At 44.1% G+C, this 20654-nt stretch overlaps 1 protein-coding gene across 1 annotated transcript in view; it reads right to left on the bottom strand.

Annotated features, from left to right (window-relative positions):
- Window positions 1-5190: 5190 nt before the first annotated feature.
- Window positions 5191-20654, bottom strand: part of LOC121288260 (solute carrier family 22 member 2-like) — a 28004-nt gene continuing 12540 nt past the window's right edge. The window contains exons 6-12 of the mRNA XM_041206769.1: window positions 19645-19751; window positions 17276-17490; window positions 16280-16282; window positions 16096-16204; window positions 14178-14290; window positions 7674-7773; window positions 5191-5299 (exon numbers count right to left, since the gene is read on the bottom strand). Of these exons, the coding sequence (XP_041062703.1) occupies window positions 5191-5299; window positions 7674-7773; window positions 14178-14290; window positions 16096-16204; window positions 16280-16282; window positions 17276-17490; window positions 19645-19751 (756 nt within the window). The remainder of the gene's footprint in view (window positions 5300-7673; window positions 7774-14177; window positions 14291-16095; window positions 16205-16279; window positions 16283-17275; window positions 17491-19644; window positions 19752-20654) is intronic.

Below are 20654 nucleotides of genomic sequence, written 5' to 3'. Positions count from 1 at the left end.
TTAATGTTTTGTTTGCACTACAGCCCCACGCTCCTGATCTATGGACACCCTGTGCGGAAGGGGGTCGGGAAGGAGGAGGACCTCCTCATGAACCTGCTCTTGGGCCTGGCCAAGTTGGCCATTAACAGGTCCAGGCAGTGGGCGATCGATGGGGGAGTCCCGCCCGATTGTTTGTCCCTCTTCCGCGGCTACGTTCGCAGCCGGATGTCCCTGGAGAGGGAGCACGCGGTGTCTGCCGGCACACTCATGGACTTCCGTGCTCGGTGGGCACCGCAGGGACTGGGGTGTTTTATCGACCCCTTAATCACATTTTGGTTTAAAGTTTGTAAGTTTCCTTTAAACTTTGTTCTTGGTTTTACAGCTGACCTGAATTAGGGGCTGTGCTTGATTTATCCCTAATTTTGTTAATTTAGTTTAATTGTTTTAACTCTAAAAGAGTTACATCTTCTTAACTCCCTTTTTAGTTATTTAAAGAACCTCTTATTAATGTTTTGTTTGCACTTCAGCCCCACGCTCCTGATTTATGGACACCCGGTGCGGAAGGGGGTCGGGAAGGAGGAGGACCTCCACGTGAACCTGCTCCTGGGCCTGGCCAAGTTAGCTATTAACAGGTCCAGGCAGCGGGTGATCGATGGGGGGAGTTCGGCCCGATTGTTTGTCCCTCTTCCGTGGCTACGTTCACGGCCGGATGTCCTTGGAGAGGGAGCATGCGGTGTCTGCCGGCACTCTCGAGGCTTTCCATGCTCGGTGGGCACCACGGGGACTGGGGTGCTTTATTGATCCCTTTAATCACATTTTGGTTTAAAGTTTGTAAGTTTCCTTTAAACTTTGTTCTTGGTTTTACAGCTGACCTGAATTAGGGGCTATGCTTGATTTATCCCAATTTTGTTAATTTAGTTTTATTGTTTTAACTCTATAAGAGTTACATCTTCTTAATTCCCTTTTAGTTATTTAAAGAGCCTCTTATTAATGTTTTGTTTGCACTACAGCCCCACGCTCCTGATCTATGGACACCCTGTGCGGAAGGGGGTCGGGAAGGAGGAGGACCTCCTCATGAACCTGCTCTTGGACCTGGCCAAGTTGGCCATTAACAGGTCCAGGCAGTGGGCGATCGATGGGGGAGTCCCGCCCGATTGTTTGTCCCTCTTCTGCGGCTACGTTCGCAGCCGGATGTCCCTGGAGAGGGAGCACGCGGTGTCTGCCGGCACACTCATGGACTTCCGTGCTCGGTGGGCACCGCAGGGACTGGGGTGTTTTATCGACCCCTTTAATCACATTTTGGTTTAAAGTTTGTAAGTTTCCTTTAAACTTTGTTCTTGGTTTTACAGCTGACCTGAATTAGGGGCTGTGCTTGATTTATCCCTAATTTTGTTAATTTAGTTTAATTGTTTTAACTCTAAAAGAGTTACATCTTCTTAACTCCCTTTTTAGTTATTTAAAGAACCTCTTATTAATGTTTTGTTTGCACTTCAGCCCCATGCTCCTGATTTATGGACACCCGGTGCGGAATGGGGTCGGGAAGGAGGAGGACCTCCACGTGAACCTGCTCCTGGGCCTGGCCAAGTTAGCTATTAACAGGTCCAGGCAGCGGGTGATCGACGGGGGAGTTCCGCCCGATTGTTTGTCCCTCTTCCGTGGCTACGTTCGCGGCCGGATGTCCTTGGAGAGGGAGCACGCGGTGTCTGCCGGCACTCTCGAGGCTTTCCATGCTCAGTGGGCACCGCAGGGACTGGGGTGCTTTATTGACCCCTTTAATCACATTTTGGTTTAAAGTTTGTAAGTTTCCTTTAAATTTTGTCTTTAATTTTACAGCTGACCTGAATTAGGGGCTGTGCCTGATTTATCCTAATTTTGTTAATTTAGTTTAATTGTTTTAACTCACAAGAGTTACATCTTCTTAACCTTGCTAACCCTGCCGCTACGTCTTGGTGCCTTCCCGATGGCCTGCTGACTGCCACACGCTGTCAGCGATGACCTTGGCAGATGTCCTCTGAAGGGCCGAGACCTGGAGGTTCCCGGCCTGCTTTCAGGGCCCTACTGTGAGGCAGTGGCCCTCTCCTCAAGCTGTGGAGCTGGATGTGCTGGGGTTACAGAAAGAGGGGGTTCGGATGAGCCGGACACTCCTGGAGTCACCTGGGTGGATGGCCTTGGGGTGTGCACCTGCTGGTCCTCCTCTGTATGGGTGCCCGAGGGCCCTGGCTGACTCTTTGAGGAGAGAGGGTAGCTGGAGTGAGATTGGGCTGCCCTGCACCCCTCTCGCATTGACACTGTTGGAGGCCAACTATGGAATCAATGATGAAGTTCAGCCCACGCAGCAGTGCAGGACTGACGTCCTGGACCAAGCTCTCCATGGTGGCCACGATCCTACCAGTGTTGACCATGGTGCATTGGAATGCTAGCGCTATCACCTCAGGGTGAAGGCAGATGGACTCCTCCTTCATGCCTTGCAATCTGAGGAGTACAGTGGACATCCCTTCCTGATGTTCCCGAGCTTGCCTTTGCAGCTCCAGCAACTATGACATGACCGAGTCCAGGGACTCATCATCTGACTTGGACTCAGCAACGTTCTGGCCTCCAGCAGTCCTCCAAATGCCAGAAACTTTGGGAAGTCCCTGACTCCACTTGCTGTGGGTCAGAAAATGCGATGTGCTCATCAGATAGTGATCCTTAGGCTACTCTGAAGCTACATGTGGTTTCAAAGCAGTTTATTAAGAAACAACACTTGAGGTACGGCACATTGGCTAAATAGGCAGAAAAGACATGTGGCTCTTAACAAGTAGTAGGCTCAGGTCCAGGTTGGGTAGGATGCAAACAGCTGTTCCTTTTTTTATTTCTTCATTTCTCAGTGCCTCGTGTATCCGCCAATTCTCAAAATACCCAAGACTGTTAGACACAACATAGGCTCATACACAACTGGTTGGGGATGTGATTCCTGATTTTTCATTTTTAACTCTCCTCTCCCACAAACCAGATCCTTTCCTCCCCATTTTAGAGATGTTAACATATAAAGCCCCTTCTTTCACAACTGGAATGACTGAAAGTTTACAGGCTGGTGCCAAAAATAGGTTTAAAAATCAGCAAAGCCAATTGCTTGCTTTTTCTTGTTAGAGTTGAGCTCAATGCCTCAGCCTGAGAGTACAAGGTGCAGAAGCACAGACATTCATGATTGTATAAATCTAATTGAAGCCCACTAAGAGGAGGTGTAGCAGCACAGATGGAGATTAAAAGGATGGAAGATCAATGACAAAGCGATTGTTTAGAGTGTTGGGGAAATTCTAAACCAGAAGGGGATTGAGTGAGATCAAGGTCAGAATGTGTTTTACAGTGAAATTTAAAGGATTTACAATAATGTGGACTGGGGAGGCACTGACATTATGGAGCACTGAGACATAACTTCCTCAGAGTGGCAATCAGCGTCAGATTGCCACTCCGTTCCCACTTAACTATGCCAAATGTATTCCGTGCTTGTCTACCAGCACCGTCAGATTGAAGGAGGACACACCCCCTATTCTTACATCACTTGCTGCCGCAAGCCAGGTAAGTTTAAAGGCCCCATTGAAATTGACAGGCCAAGGAGAAGGTAAGCACCTAAGGTAAGTGGGTAGGATTTGGTGGGGTGAGGGGGATCGGAGGTCAGATAGGCATGGGGGGAGGGAGTTGGACATTGGGGGGCTGAGGGGTGGAGGTCGGACATCTGGGGGGCATAGGGGGAGCCAGGATTTGGGGGTAGTGGGGGGATTTGGACATTGGGGAAGTGGGGCAGGTCAGCCATCGGAGGGGGTGGGGTGAGGGAGTTGGACATTTGCGGGTGTTCGGGCATTAGTAGGGGGTGGAGCAGGCCAAGCGTTCGGGGTGGGGGCCTGGGGTTTGGACATGAGGTGGAGGTGGGGGTGGGATGTCAAGAGGTCTTGGGGCTGTCGGACATTCAGGAGGGTGGGGGGCTGGGGGGCTTAGACATCGGGAGGGGTTGGGGCAACGGACATTCAGGGAAGTGGGGGCGTCGGATATTGGGAGGGCGTGGGGGTGGGTGTGGGGCACTCAGGGGTTGGGGGGGTGGTCTGGTCATCCCTCGGAGGCAGGAGGAGGGTTGAGTTGGGCATGTGGGGTAGGGGTTTGGGTCGGGTCAGGGGTGAGGATTGTGCCTGCTGGGTGGGGGGTCCGGTCGTGTCAGGTGGGGGGTGGTGAGAGTTGGGCCTGGCAGGGCGGTGAGGTGGTCAGTTGAGGAGTCCCATGCGGGTGGGGGGGTTGGTTAGTTAGGGGTGGGGGAATCCCCTGGGGTGTCAGGGGAATCCCGTTGGGGGGATTGGTCTGAGTCTTTACAATAGTTAGCCAGAAGTTAGAAGAAGCTTTAATTCTTTTAACCTTTTCTGAGCAACTGTTGGTGTAACCTTAAACAAAAACAAAAATAGCTGGAAAAACTCAGCAGGTCTGACAGCATCTGCGGAGCGGAACACAGTTAACGTTTCGAGTCCGTATGACTCTTCATCAGAACAGATGAGTCATACGGACTTGAAACGTTAACTCTGTCTTCCTCTCCGCAGATGTTGTCAGACCTGCTGAGTTTTGTTTTTGTTTCAGATTTCCAGCATCCGCAGTATTTTGCTTTTATGCTGGTGCAACCTTGTCAGAATCATCCAAAGTTTGTGTTTAAAATCACATTTTTGGATGGTTCACAGCACAGAGCAATTGCCAAAGGGAGTTTACACTCGTGGGCAATTGTGGTGCAAATGCTTACCTGTGAAATTCCGAGAGGGCGTGCCCCCCAATCCGACGCTGGGGAGCTTGGAAGTTACGGCCCACTGTTTTTTATCAATAAAACCTTCTGGCATGTGGAAAACAGTTACTGATGTCCATTCTTACCCATTTAAACACAAATCCAAGCCATCAGAATTTTGAGAACATTCCTATCAAACAGTGCATGGAGCAAGGACTCTTTGTGGCCTCTCTGGACCATATACAAACACTGCACACTTCACTTATCTTTTCACACATGCCTTACATGAAGATTCTGTGTAGGGTGAGCCATAATCATAAATCTTTAATCCCTGACCTTTATGATTATAATAAATTTGAATTGCGTGGATTTTTAATAGAGCACGGCACTGAATGCATTTAAACTTGTGCACACATTATTAAATATTATTGACTGTTAAATATAGTCAATACTTGTTTCAAACATATTAATCTAATTCAAGAGGTGATAATCTTCTCTGGAGCAGGTTTCCTGTTGTTACTTGCTTCTACTGAAGAATGTAGAGCAACCAGCTCATAATTTGCCTTTGGGACTGTTTTCTTCTCTCTGGAGAAACAACAAAACTTTTGTTATCACAAGGGTTTAAAATTGATGAGGAGGGAGTATTGGATGTAACTTAAAAAGGATAAGGCACCAGGACCGGATCAGATGCATCCAGGAATGCAGAGCGAAGTAAGAGTGTAAATTGCAGAGGCACCAGCCATCAGGAGTGGTGCTGGAGGACTGGAGAATTGCAAACATTGTACTTCTGTTCAAAAAAGGGTGTGAAGTTAGACCCAGAAACTACAGAAACTTCGGTGGTGGGGAAACCTCTAGAAACAATAATTCAGGACAAAATTAATGGTCACCTGGACAAATGCGGTTTAATTAAGGAAAGGCCACATGGATTTCTTAAGGGAAAATTATGTTTAATTAACTTGCTGGAGTTTTTAGAAGGGGTAACAGAGAAGGTAGATGGGGGAATTACTGTTGATGTGGTGTACATGGACTTCCAAAATGCACTTGATATAGTGCCACGCAATAGACTTGTGAGCAAAGTTATAGCTCATGGAATAAGAGGGACGGCGGCAACATGGATACAAAATTAGCTGAGTGACAGGAAGCAGAGAGCAGAGTTAATGGATGTTTTTCATGCTGGAGGAATGTTTGTAGTGGAGTTCCCTAGGGGTCAGTATTGAGGCCCTTGCTTTTCCTGATATATATTAATGAGCTAGACAGGGCACAATTTCAAAATTTGCAGATGAAACAAAACTTGAAATCATTGTGTTGTCCAGGGGCTGCAGCCAAACTGCTGACACATAGACAAAAGCAACTTTGACCTGAAGTAACCTGAGTCCAGTCACTGGCCTGAGCTGGCTGGAACCGGTTTTGAAGTAGCTGAGTTTCTTGAAGAACAAAGGGAATGAGATAAGGCACAAATCCTTATTTAGGAAAGGTGTAACGAGGTAATGCTACCTAAGTCCTTGGGACAGAGCCAATGAGAAGATGCCACAGACTAGGCAAGCAAGCCTAAACCAATGGGGGAGAGACAGCACAGCTTGGAGAGATAAGATTTAGTATAAGACTGGAGGATTTCGGGCATGGAAGCAGTGAGACTCCAGAGACCAACCACCACAGAAGTGGAAGAACCTATGTCAGCAACATAGAGATGCAAGAGAGAGAGAACGGAACGCCTGGCCAGTGTCAGCTCTCCTTTTCGGGTTTTAGCTTTTATATTCTGTAACCACTCAGGGAGTGTCAGAGAAACTTAGTGGGTGTGCATTTAGATCCTAGTTTTGGGTATAAAACTATAACCTGCTGTAAACTGCATATCTATATCAAACCAGACGTATAAGCTATATGTAGATGATCTAATGAAGCGAATTTAGAGTTAAGAGAGAATTGACTCTTCTCCTCTTTGTACTAAGCCAACAACCATTACCGGTGACCTCTGGTAACAACTGTGTGCTATGAGGAGGACAGTGTAGGATTTCAAAAGGACATGGACAAGTTGTGGAATGGGCAGACAGGTGGCAGATGAAGTTCAATGCAGAGAAATGTGAAGTGATTCGTTTTGGCAAGAAGAACATGGAGAGACAATATAAAATAAAGGGTACAACTCTAAAAAGGGTGCAGGAGCAGAGGGACCTGGGTGTATATGAGTATAAATCATTGAAGGTGGTAGCACAGGTTGAGAGCCTGGTTAATAAAGCATACAGTATCTTAGGCTTTATTAGTAGGGACTTAGAGTACAAAAGCAAAGCTGTTAAGTTGAACTTGTATGAGGCACTCATTCACCCTCAGCTAGAGTATTGCACCTAGTTCTGGGTGCTACGCTTTCAGAAGGATGTGAAGGCTTTGCAGAAATTGAAGGAGAGATTCACGATAATGGTTCCAGGGATGAGGAACTTCAGTTATGGAGATAGATTGGAGAAGTTAGGACTGTTTTACTTGGAGAAAAGAAGGCTGTGAGGAGATTTGATAGAGGTATTCAAGATCCTGAGGGGTATGGACAGAGTAGATGGGGAGAAACTGTTCCCACTCGTAAAAGAGTCAGGAATGAGAGGGCACAGATTTAAAACAATAGGCAAAAGAAACAGAAGCGATATGAGAATTTTTTTTTCACGCAGTGAGTGGTTAAGGTCTGGAATGCATTGCCTGAGAGTGTGGTGGAGGCAGGTTCAATTGAAGCATTCAAAAGGGAAGTAGAATGTTATCTGAAAAAGAAGAATGTGCAGGGTTATGGGAAGAAGGCGGGAGAATGGAATTAGGTGAATTGCTCATTTGGAGAGCCGGTGCAGGCATGATGGGCTGAATAGCTTCCTTCTGCGCTGTAAGAATTCTGTGATTCTGTAAAACCTGCACTGCATTTTACTCAATGAGTTAGCAAAGCCTAACCAGGCTTAAGGCAAACTTCACACACAATTCACAGGTTACGTACCGTCCAATGTTTTCTGCCTCTTCAATGGTCTCTGGCAAGGTCACCCCCATGGTTTCAGGTAAAAGCAAGACTAGCACACCAGCAATCAAAGCAATCACCCCTGTAAATGAATGGGCACATGTATTTGAATACTGACGGTGCTCTTTTAATTTACTCTTGCAAAAAGCTGATTGATATTTTAAAATACATTTTAGAAACACTGGCAGCAAAATTTGGCTCCTTAGCGCCCAGTTTGTCTACGCTAAGAGTGCAATTTTGGCTCAAAGTTAGCATCCAGAGTGCACATGCACACTACACTTCTGGTGCTATCCATGCCAGATGCCATTTTGGTGAGGACATTAGAATGCACTGACAGAGCATCCATTGGGAATAGGCAGAATAGGCAGATTGCAGCATTAGTGAGTATTAATGCTGATTTGATGCTAGCACTGTCTTTTTGGAGTTGAATGCTCCAGCTAATGCTGTCTCTTAAACACACACAACTGGGCATGCCTCCAGCAGTATGAAGGAGGCCTCACCTGTTCTATTTCTTATAGGTAAAGTACTGATTAATTTCTACTGCCCCTTGTTGCAATTGTAGAAGTTTTTGGCAGTTTCCAATGTTCTTTAAAGTTGCTAAAATCGACAAAGGTTGGTATGGCACCTGCTGAAGGACTTTGTCCTGACTTCAAGAATTCTGCATAAACTAGTTGCTCCCAGATGTGAGTACTAGAATATCCATTTCCCTTGAATTACACCAGGACAGGGAGAATAAGCAGAGGTGGCACAGAGCAGGAGAAGCTGCTGGAAGAGGGAGGAGGAGCGGATGAAGGGTCCTCAGCAGGAGGTCTTACTCAGCCAGGGTGCTCAGGAAGCAACTCCCAGTAAGGAACAGGGTGTCAGATGTCTGCACTGAAGAAAAGATGTCCTCACTGAAATCAGTCACTTGCTGCAACCACAACTTCAACGTCAGAGAAGGGCAAGATGGCATTGTATTGATTTTGTTTGGCTTCATAGTGAGCACTGTATGTCAAAGTCCAAATGCTCTAAGAGTCATGGTCGCAAACCTTCAGTAGCCTGAATAACATGGGTAAGGTGGACATGGAAGGCTGGGCTTATGAATTCTGAGGTTCGATGTGTAGTAAGTGACAGCCCTGCTCTAGCAACCCTGGTAGGTAACACCAGAAGCCTGTGTACCTCCATTGCAGCCATGGGAGCCCCAAGCAGCACACTGTATGAGCTGTGGGTATTGATCTGAGTGTCAGACCACACAGCAGGAGGGATTGCAATACTCACCTCCATCCATTCTGCAGTGTTACAGCAGAGCATGACAGCTAATTGGGGAAATGCCTTTTGGCAGTAGCAGGATGAGACAAGCATACAAGGTTTTCCTCAGCTGGCTCTCATAATGGCAGCAGCGGTGTGTGAAAACCAAGTCTGGAAAAATTGGTGGACTAGACTCCTGATCTAATAGATGTGATGATGAAAACATCTCACAAGACCCCCGAGACAGGGATGGAGTTGCTCATGGCAAAGGCAGGGGAAGAAGTAGAAGTAGATAGTGACACCTCATGGCTGCCATCTCCTGATAGATCCTGAGAACTGCAGTGTACAAAGGCATGTTTGCGTCTATCAGTTTGAACTTGGGTATTAGGTACACAAAAACACAGCAGTACACATGCATGCTCTGCATTCGTCTCAACTGTTTGTGTTGATGGCACCTATCTTCATTATGGACATACAGACTTTGACATATATATACATCTTTTTGTACACAGTTCTGATGTACTCTCTGTTGCCCCCTATACAAGTTGTATCCAGAAGTCAGTCACAGACTAATATGAAATTTGTGGTGCCACAACTTAAGGCATCACACTTGTTGTTCTGTGAACACCATCTTCACATGCTCATGTTGGTGATTTATTGGAATGATCCAGGGCAACAGGAGGAAATTGGTGGAATGGTCATCACTGCAGCCAAAGCAAGATAAATGTCTCAGTGCAGCAGCTCAAGGAATAAAGCATCAATCAGCTGTGGCTGCTCATGTGCCGCCAGTGGTCTTTTCACCTCAGGGCAAGGGTTACACTTGTTCTTTTCTTACACTGATACCTGCAGATCACCACAATGCTCCATACTGTATGCTACATGGCAACAACAACAATGCAGTGCAGCATGCAGAAAGCACAGAGATAAAAGCAAAATACTGCGGCTGCTGGAAATCCACAACCAAAACAAAAATTGCTGGAAAAACTCAGCAGGTCCGACAGCATCCATGAAGAGAAAGACAGGGCCCTCAACCGTGTCCAACCCATCTCCCATGCCTCTGTCTCACACGTTCCTCTCACTCCCAGAACCATGATTGTGTCCCCCTTGTCCTTACTTTTCACCCCACCAGCCTCCACATTCAAAGGGTCATCATCCGCCATTTCCACCAACTCCAGCATGATGTCACCACCAAACACATCTTCCCTTCATCCCCCCCTGTTGGCATTCCGTAGGGACTGTTCCCTCCGGGACACCCTTGTCCACTCTTCCTTCACCTCCAACACCTCAACCCCCTCCCACGGCACCTTTCCATGCAATCACAGAAGGTGCAATACCTGCCCTTTTACTTCCCCCCTCCTCACTGTCCAAGGGCCCAAACACTCCTTTCAAGTGAAGCAGCACTGCACACCCACTTCCCTCAATTTAATCTACTGCATTCGTTGCTCCCAAAGCGGTTTCTTCTACATTGGAGAGACCAAATGCAGACTGGGTGACCGCTTTGCAGAACACCTTCGGTCTGTCTGCAAGCATGATCCAGACCTCCCTGTCGCTTGCCATTTCAACACACCACCCTGCTCTCATGCCCACATGTCTGTCCTTGGCCTGCTGCAATGTTCCAGTGAAGCTCAACGCAAACTGGAGGAACAGCACCTCATCCTCCGACTAGGCACTTTACAGCCTTCTGGACTGAATGTTGAGTTCAACACCTTCAGATCATGAACTCTCTCCAGCCTCACACCTTTTTGATCCCGTTTTTTCAAATATTTATATTTTGATTTTTATGTATTTATATATATTCACAACTATTTCTATTATTATTTTTAAAATTTATTTCTATTTGTTGTTTTATCCCCACCTTTTAGCCTATTTCGATCTTTTCTCCCATGCTGTCCCCTCCCCCAACTCCATCCCCACTAGGGCCATCTGTCACTTGCTCATCCTGCTTTCTACTCTTAGTGTCACCATTAGCATCTCCTTTAGCCAGTATCATCAACATCCCTTCGACCTTTTGTTTTTGACAGCTTTTGCAATCCCTCCTTCACCTCCACCTGTCACTGGCCCCCTATCCAGCTTCACCTGTCCCACCCCCCTTAAACAGTATATATTTCATCACATTTCTGCTTCTCTTTAGTTCTGAGGAAGAGTCATACGGACTCAAAAACTTGGTTCTGTCTTTCTGTTCGTGGAGGCTGTCGGGCCTGCTGAGTTTTTCCAGCAATTTTTGTTTTTGATGCAGAATGCACTCACTGTTTGGACCACCTTCTCAAGAATGAGCTGGCCAAACACTGCACGTGCATCAAGTATTACCAAAGGCCTGAGTGATTGGTACACCGCTCTGAACATTGGCTTCATTGGACAACACTTCAGACCCGCTTGTGCATTCGAACAAGGGCATCAGGAGTCTTTGTGAGAATGTGTATCTCCCACCAGCCAGCCAGTGAGCCTCCTGTTCCCATCGCTAGAGCCCTAAAATGTTGAATTGGTTGAAGAAGTATGAATTGTTTATATTCACTGAAAAATTGGCATTAATATGTATAAGCCCAAGTCAAAATATCAAGAGGTGTGATGAAAAGGTGGGTAACTGGAGCTGTGGTATGCACTGCTATGATCTCACAGCTTGAGAGCAGAATGGTCTACTGCTCTTCATGTCAGTGAACATATACCGCCTGTACATTAAGCAAGTGAAAGCCCTTCCATTCTGTGTTCTCTCTGGCATTTTTAGATGTTGGCTTAACAGCAATATGGATGGTAACAATTTTCCTTGCACTCTGGTGGTTGAATTTAATGCTGGAGGTACAGAATTTCAGCCATTTCTCGGGGGCCTGATGTGATTCTGTGCTCATCAGCTAATTTACTGCCTGTGGCCTGGGCTCTCATCCCTTTAAGGGACAAGATTCCAATTCCAAGAGCTGCTGAGGGTTTGCAGCTCTTCAGTCCCAGCAGGGCCACCAGGAGTAGTGACCAATGCTGGAACTGCACCCATCCAGAACCAGCAATGATGGAGCAGGCCCCAGGATCTAGATAAGTTGAGTAAGGCTTACCAGGGCCAGTCAGTCAGGATCTGGTGAAGAGGGGTGGAGGTCATTGTTAAGGGCAGAGGTTTGTTTCAGCAGGGACTGCCTTACCATCAGGGAACCTTCCATTTGCCCCAGGCTGCCCAATCAGAGGGGTACCCCAGTCCACAGGGAGGCTGCCCGCTTTTACTGGGTGGTCTTCCCTGATGATGGCAGGAAGAGGCCCTTAAGTTGCACTTAATTGGCGATTTAAAGGCCTCAGTTGGCCTCTGGCCACCATCCTCATCCTTCCCCACCTCTGATTGAATTGGATGGAGTTGGGAAGGTGACAGCCTCTCTGCCCTCCCCCTGCCTCCCCTCCTGATTCAATGCAAACCCTCCCAAACACTTTCCCCGCACCAGCCTCACTACAAGCTCCAATGAGTTGGATTAATTCTGCCCGAGGGTTCTGCTTCAGGTGGTAGTCCTATGGCTTTTAAAATTGCGGGTGTGTTCCTGTACATGAGTTGATGTCCTGGACCTGACCAGGCAGTCTCCTCTTTTATGGATGCATGGGCTAAAAAGTGACCCTTCACAAGGAAAACAGCACCATGAGTTTTACAAGCCATTAACAAATTATGAATTGATATGATTAACCAGTAGAGAATAAAATAATAATCATAACATTGTGAGCTTTTGCCCCGAGACCTATCAGATGGCTGCTGCTGGCAATACAGCGAGTTGAAATCCAAAATAAAAAACCAAAGGTGCTGGAAAAGCTCAGCAGGTCTGGCAGTATCCGTGGAGAGAGAAACAGAGTTAATGTGTCGAGTCCAATGTGACTCTGTTTCAGAACTTGGAGCTGAAGCCCAATGCCGGTTCTCTTGCAATCTTCCTGTGGGTGCCCACAAAGTGAGGAGCTCGCCAGACCACTGAACTGAGGCTCAAGATCCAATAGCAAGTGTACCCCAGGCCCTGTAACTGATGCAGGATTTCTAGGCAATAATGTTCTGGTCCACTGAGTAGAATACTATAGACTCTGAGATAGAATCATGAGGTTAATTCCTACTGTCAGGGGTCTAGGTTTTGAGGAAATTTGGGGCTTTGAGCCTGGCAAGGAAGCATAAGAAACCTGATCATAAAGAGATCATGTAAGAGAGATATGGAAAGGAAAAAGATAAATCCAGATTAATTCTTTAAAGTAAATTCAGAGAGTGGAACAAAGGGTCAGAGGTCCAAACTAGTTAAAGACAGCATTAGGACTGTCATCACAAAACCTTTCTTTGTACCGAATGATCAATAAACGGAATGGACTCTTGATAGAATAGTCAATCAAAAACTCGGCATCATTTTAGGAAACAACTAGAGGCTGTAATGACATTGGTAGGAGGTGAGGGTACCGTAAGGTACATTTGGATTGATGAATTAAGATGAACAGATGGATTTTATCTGTAATTATCTTGTAATCTTATTACCCTAATAGAAGAAAACAGACTCTATTTGAAGCATTACCCAGACCTCCCTGTCGCTTGCCATTTTAACACTCCACCCTGCTCTCATGCCCACATGTCCGTCCTTGGCCTGCTGCATTGTTCCAGTGAAGCTCAACGCAAACTGGAGGAACAGCACCTCATCTTCCGATTAGGCACTTTACAGCCTTCCAGACTGAACATTGAGTTCAACAATTTTAGATCATGAACTCTTTCCTCCATCCCCACCCCCTTTCCAATTTCCCCCCCTTTTTTTCCAATAATTTATATAGATTTTTCTTTTCCCACCTACTTCCATTATTTTTAAATGTATTTCCATCCATTGTTTTATCTCTACCTTTTAGCCTTTTTTGATTCCTTCACCCCACCCCACCCCCACTAGGGCTATCTGTACCTTGCTTGTTCTGCTTTCTACCCTTAATTAGCACATTCCTCAGATAATATCACCACCTTTAACACCTCTTTGTCCTTTTGTCTGTGACATCTTTTGGTTATCTCCACCTTTCACTGGCCCTCTATCCAGCTCTACTTGTCCCAACCCTCCTTAAACTAGCTTATATTGCACCCCTATTCTATGTTTACTTAGTTCTGTTGAAGGGTCATTCGAACTCAAAACGTTAACTGTGCTCCTCTCCACAGATGCTGCCAGACCTGCTGAGTTTTTCCAAATGAGTATTTTTGTTTTTGTTTTCTATTCGATGGTGCTGTGCAAAGGAATGCCTTTCTCCATTAAATGCATAGGGTTAATTCATTGCAATACAATTCAAGTCACTCACCAAAAACCACAAGCGGCATTTCTACCCAGAAAGCTGCCAACCTATACAGAATGAATGGTGCTACTATTCCCCCAATGTCACACAGTGTTGAGCACACTGAAACAGCAAAGTTTCTGTTGGATAAAATCGACATTTTATATATCTGGGTAAACCATCATTTAATTTGAATAATTCTTATTTCAAAATCAGAGGCCAACAACATTTAGGTTTATATTACAACAGGTTTTCCATGGAAATATTATTTAGTTTAGGTGTGTTTGTGTGTGTGTCTGTGTGTGTGTGTGTGTAGGATTTTCCAGTCAGCATGCGGGCACGGGCCCAACCCGCCAACGGGTAAAATGACGCGTGGTAATGTCAGGCATGCATCCCAGCATTATCGCGCTGTCTCACGATGTTTAGTTTGGCGGGCGCGTGCCAGAGTCAGCTGTGCGCCCACCAATATGTAAATGGCCTATTAAGGCCATTAAGGATCTAATTAAAGTTATTCTAAATGCTGCCTGTTCAAACTTAAGGTTGGTGGGCAGGCAAAAAGGCCAAGCGGCGTTTTTTAGGAAACCTCATCCATGAGCAGGATGAGGTTTCCTAAAGCATTTATTAAATAAATTTAAAGATTTTCATACATTTAAAAACATGTCCCGACTCATGTGGCAAAGTCACGAGCGGACATGTTTAAATACATTTTTACACCCTTTATTTAATAATTTTATTATCGATTCAATCTCCCTGAGGCAGCTCCGTGCCTCAGGGAGATTGAAGTGCTTTTTCACGCACATGCTCAAAAGAGCGCTGGCCTCAACTCTCCCTCCTTCCCCCGCCCGCACAGGTAGCGCTGAGCACCATTGGCTGCATATTATGCTGGGCGGGCCTTAATTGGTCCACCCATGTAAAATGACAGCACAGCCCCGCCCACTCCTGCCGAGCCCGCCCACCGTACGAAAAATCCTGCCCTGTGTGTGTGTGTGTGTGTGTGTGTGTGTGTATGTGTGTGTGTGCATGTGGTGAGGCCACATCTAGCGTACTGTGCATAGTATTGGTCTCTTTATTTAAGGGAGGATGTAAATGTGCTAGAAGCAGCTCAGAGAAGGTTTACCAGAATACCAGGAATGGGCAGGTTGTCTTATGAGGAAAGTGTGGAAAGGTTAGGCTTGTATCCACTGGAGTTTAGAAGAGTAAGATGTGACTTGATTGAAACCTTTAAGATCCTGAGAGGTCTTGTCATTGTGGATATGAAGAGCATGTTTCCTCTTGTGTGTGAATCTAGAACTAGAGGTCACTGTTTCAAAGTAAAGGGTCACTCATTTAAAACAGAGATGAGGAGAATTTTTTCTCTCAGAGGAGTGTGAGTCTTTGGAACTCTTCCTCTAAAGGCAGTGGAAGCAGGGTCTTTGGATACTTTAAAGGCAGAGCTAGAAAGATTCTTGTTTAACAAGGGGTGAAAGGTTATTGGGGGTAGGCAGGAGGTTAAAATCAGATCGGCCATGATCTTATTGAAGGGCTGAGTGGCCTACTCCTGCTCCTAGTTAGTATGTATGTTTCTATGTGTATGTAAGTTTGTGCGTGTGTCAGTGGTGCTGAGAGTTAAAAGGGGTAGATCAGATTTTGATCAGGGCTTAAACAATTCTTCTAATTTAGAAAGCACATTTAAAGGGAAATTCCATCTATCAATAATCTCAGTACAATGCTTGGTGCATGTACTAAACAGGATTCACACTTGCATTTTGCCAAGATTACTCATAGTAAGAAAGTAATTTTATGAACTTGTGCATACACTAACTTCTACAATAATCATATTTCTTTTTTACACTTTTAATGTTAGTTTGAAGAATGGGATACAATATTAAATGTTTTTGTCCCAGCCATTCTGTTCAGAACTGCTCAATGTGTTGCAGTATATAAAAAATTTTTATTCTGTACCTACCTTAAAAATGTTGGATATAATTCGGTATTTACAAAACAGACCATTAAAAAGGCTACTGTAATTCCTAGCTTGCCCAAAGATGAGATTATTGCTTTCAGCCAATGTAGATCTGAATTAGAAAGAAGTTAAATGTATAATTTTCAAAAGAAAAAGCATTTGCTTAGACAAATATGAATGATTTTACTTGCTTTTTCTTCAGATACCACAGGAAACCAAACTATTATTTTAGCAATTCATATTTCTTGAGCAGCACTTTAATTGGTATTTCTTTGAGAAAAAGGTCTTATATTTCTGTTATTCAAAACAGTTTATGTGAAATGAAAAAATTAATATGTGCTTGCATTTATTCAGTTCTGAAAATTATTTTTTAAAATTTATAAGCTGCAGGGAATGAACAAATATTTTTCATTTGTATACAGCTTTATCAAAAAATCCCCCAAACATTTCATGCAATTGCCTCAAAGTATATTGACTATTATGTAAGGAAATTGGGGGTAAATCTGTGATGTGGTGCTCCCACTGGTGAGCCAATAAATCCAGGGAATGAGTCCTGGGGATTCATGGCTGGCCTGTTCACTTTCCATTGGTTTTAATGCATAGAACTTATGTTGTTGTGCAATATCCCAGCATGTGTACTCTGTGAGTGGAGAATTATGGGTTCATCCCAGAAGGATATCCACATTGCACATTCAGTATTCGCATCTATCATCACCCAACTGTCTCATTTTGGAGCACTGTCCTGTTAGATCTTTTAGCACACAAAGCACAGTCCAATCATTTTGTTATTCTCACATGAATATTTAGTGTTCTCATGATTAATTCCTCTCTTGCACTTTTGTTGAAAAAAACGTTATAGAGTAGTATTTTGTGTGAGAATGTTAAGCTTTTGTGGAAAATGCTATATCGTTAAAAGATCTTATGTCATTGTATCAAGGTCTATTTAACCTCTGGTGTGTAAAGTGGAGACAATCTGATATTGCCTGTTCTATACTATCTCCAAAATTAAAGTACCTGCCCTCCTGACACCATGCAAAATGCCATGATAGAATGATGAATAGCTTCATATTCTGTTAGCTTTAGATGTATCATTGAATCGTAGACATCGGATTGAAGATGACATATATCTATATAATATGTATAAAAGGATCTGATTATGATAAGATTATGACATGTCATTTACCATTGGGTATGATGGCAGTTATCAGGCAGGATGCCCCTGCCAGAAAGTTGCCTGCTGCAAAAGGAAAGCGACGTCCAACTCGATCAATAAGCAGAATAATGATGATAGCTGCCGGTATTTCCACAACACCTGAGATGAAGAAATTGATGTAAATGTTTCCTCCCATAATTCCCAAGCGCATGACAAGCCCAAGGTACACCAGAGCACTCGCAAACCTGAAATGAAGGATTTTCATTTGAGTGGATTTGTTGCTATGCGGCTGAGTCAATATTTGCAAAGACAACTGTCATTATATGATTGTTTTTGGTAAGCTAATGATGTCCCTATGTTTGAATTTGTTCTTGCAGCTATCTCTTTAACACAATAATAGAGAAGGCATCAGGGTAAATCTATTGTAAATAATTAGACTACTACCTTCAGTATGCTTTCAACATTCTGTGTCTCTTAATTATTCTTCAGGTGTGGTAGAGAAAAATCACAAATCACTTTTAAGAGTTTGAGACATTGTTGATTCACAAGCCTAGATTTTTATTTTCAGCGTGCTATTATAGAGCTTCACTCTCCAGGAGAAATGGTCAGATATTTGGATGCAGGACCTCTTATTGTTCCAGATTCATCAATTTTCAATAGGTCCTCCAAGTAGGTCAAGTATTACACTGAGATGCTGAAGGTGAAAACCCAGGCCTGTATGACCCCCTCCATTCCTGCATTTAACACCTGCATCTCACTGACCAATCCTCAATTCTTTTCAAAGGATGAGGATTGAAGAGTGAACAGAGACCAATATTTAAGAAATGCCTAAGCTCTAAACATTCAAAATTAAGAGCTTTAAGTAAGTTACCAGACTGGAGTATGTTTTGATCGTAAAAATTTAAGAGAGTTTGAAAATCTGGCATGATTTCTACAGCCAATTCTCTCTACATATCATACAAGTATTTTTGCATCAACATTTTGACTCCACCTGCTACTTCAATCTCTTTAAGAAGATGACCAATCATTGGGTAAATTTTCAAAAAGATAAAGTTCATTAAAGTCCCTTCTGACTCCCTAACAGTAATCAAGAAAAACTCCATAATATCAATCCAACTTTACAGTCCACACTTGTCACTCTGACCAGCTGCATTCTGTTCCCAAATCACTTTGAGACTATGCAAATAAGAAAATGTGTCATTGAGGAACCAGGATGTAAAGCAGCATGTGACCAGCAGTCTGTAACTCTTTTGAGTACAAACCTGTTTTCATCTGTTTCAGATGTTGTTTCATAGTTTGCCATTGTGAGATTTGAACTCTTGATGTTGGGGTTACAAACCCAATACCATAAACACTTGGCCATTTAGGCCAAGCCCAGCAGTCTATAGGTGCAGTTGAGTGTCGTTGTTAGTTATGTTGGTTTAGAATCCGTGGTGTAGGCTTGTTTATTGAGCTATTCTGTAACGTGTGTCTATATTAGTTGTAGTTTTCAAATAAATTGAACCTACTTATAATTTACCAACCTTGTGTGTGTGAGATATTGGTGAGTTTGCATAAAGAAGCCAGAAATGCAACATTCCAGCTATTCCTTGGTTCCAACATGGAGCAAGGATGAGATGGGAATATAAAATTTTGAAAGCGGAATTTCCAGGGATAGATGGAATTCTCAGCTTCAGTAAAATTATTGGCTGAGACCCAAGGAGAGATGTATTGATGTATTGTTTGGTCAGAAATCTTTTTATGAAAGGACTGGAATAGTAGACACAAAACTAAGATCTCCATCCAGTTTATGACCCAACTGTGACTGAGTCCATACTCTCCAAATTCTTATTTCAGAGAAGCGTGCAAGCCAGTGAATGAAGTGTCTATTACTAGAGGGAGAAATTGTGGGGTTGCTCTGTAAAGTTGATTTTCCTTATAACTTTCCCTCTTGGATAATAACTGTTGACTCTTAGTGCACTTCCATTTAATAGAATGACAAGTAATGATCAACAAATAATAACATTGTGCTAAAAGATTCAATTATAACAGCTTCACAACCATGGCTGAAGTAAGTCACACAATCTATAAACAGCATTCTACTCAAATTCTACACCCAGATGCTGTGTTGGAGAAGAATTCAGTGTGCATGTCATACACTTTGCCTAGTTGAATCCTAAAATGGCTTTGGGATCCTATTGACACCAGGGGACCCCAATTTACATAGTTAAATTAGCATTGTGCTCAGATCCCAGAAAATTGGTGATAACCACAGGGATGAGCAGTAAAGTTCTTCCAAGCAAATTTCAAGGAGCTACTGCCTTTTATTGCCTCCTGGGAGGCCCCAAAATCTTCCCCAGTGACATCTAGGCACATAAGCTAATTCATGTTAATATATATGAATTATAACATGATCTCACCAGTTGAACATCAGAATAAGAGTATGCTTCCTTATCTGTGGTGTTTTAACCAGGTCTATAACGGAGGGGTCCTTCAACTCTATGTCACAATCCTCAATTTGAACTGTCTGCCAAAAAAAAAATCACAAAAGGATAAAATGTTCAAGAATGTCACTTGCTAACAAACTCCACATGAAGGAAGGCTCTAATAAAACCACCAGCTCTGGGCTAAAGTAATAATTGGGATAGTCAATGCACATTAGATATTACAATCAATTGCTTCAGCATACTTGACAATTAGTAATACCAGACTTCAATAGTTTACTCAAAAGCTAAATGCTTTGCCAGATATTTGCAATCAGGTGGTGCTGCATTATGGACATTGCACCAGGGATACAATTGCTTGCCTGTTGGAGGCTATAGTGGCATCATAACCACATGTACTTTTTTGCCTTATAGTTCTAAACAGATATTTTGATCAAAAACAACAGGAACTCTCTGTCAGGGCAGTGGTCGGGATGCCTTGAATGGCTTCAATGGCCAGGATTTTCTATTTGTCCGTCAGGCTCAGCAGGAACGGGCGGGGACGGTAGCAGAGCCGACCACTGCCAACAATCGGCCTCACACCACGATTTCACACCAATTAAGGCCTGCCCTGCGTGGATCGTGAGCGGTAGCAGCGCTTCCTGTGCGGACGATGAGAGGGGGGAGAGTCGGGTCCAGCACTCTTTCACACACACGTGACAGAACGCTTTAATCTCCCTGAGGCATGGAGCTGCCTCAGGGAGATTGAAGTGCTTTTTTAAAAAAATGAATAAATAGAATAAAAATTTAATGAAACATGCCCCCTCATGTGACTGTGTCACATGAGATGAGACATGCTTTTATTTTTCAAAGAAAGCTTTCATTTAATTTTCGCCTGCCTCCCTTACAGTTGGACGGGCAGAGTAAAATTCAGGCTAATTACCCGGTTAATGGCCTTAATAGGCCTGTCAATTATTGGCAGGTGCGCAGCCGACTCAGACTCATGC

The sequence above is a fragment of the Carcharodon carcharias genome, chromosome 2 (genome assembly GCF_017639515.1).
Source record: "Carcharodon carcharias isolate sCarCar2 chromosome 2, sCarCar2.pri, whole genome shotgun sequence".
In the NCBI taxonomy this organism is placed as follows: Eukaryota; Metazoa; Chordata; class Chondrichthyes; order Lamniformes; family Lamnidae; genus Carcharodon; species Carcharodon carcharias.
This window is presented reverse-complemented; position numbering and strand designations above follow the sequence as displayed.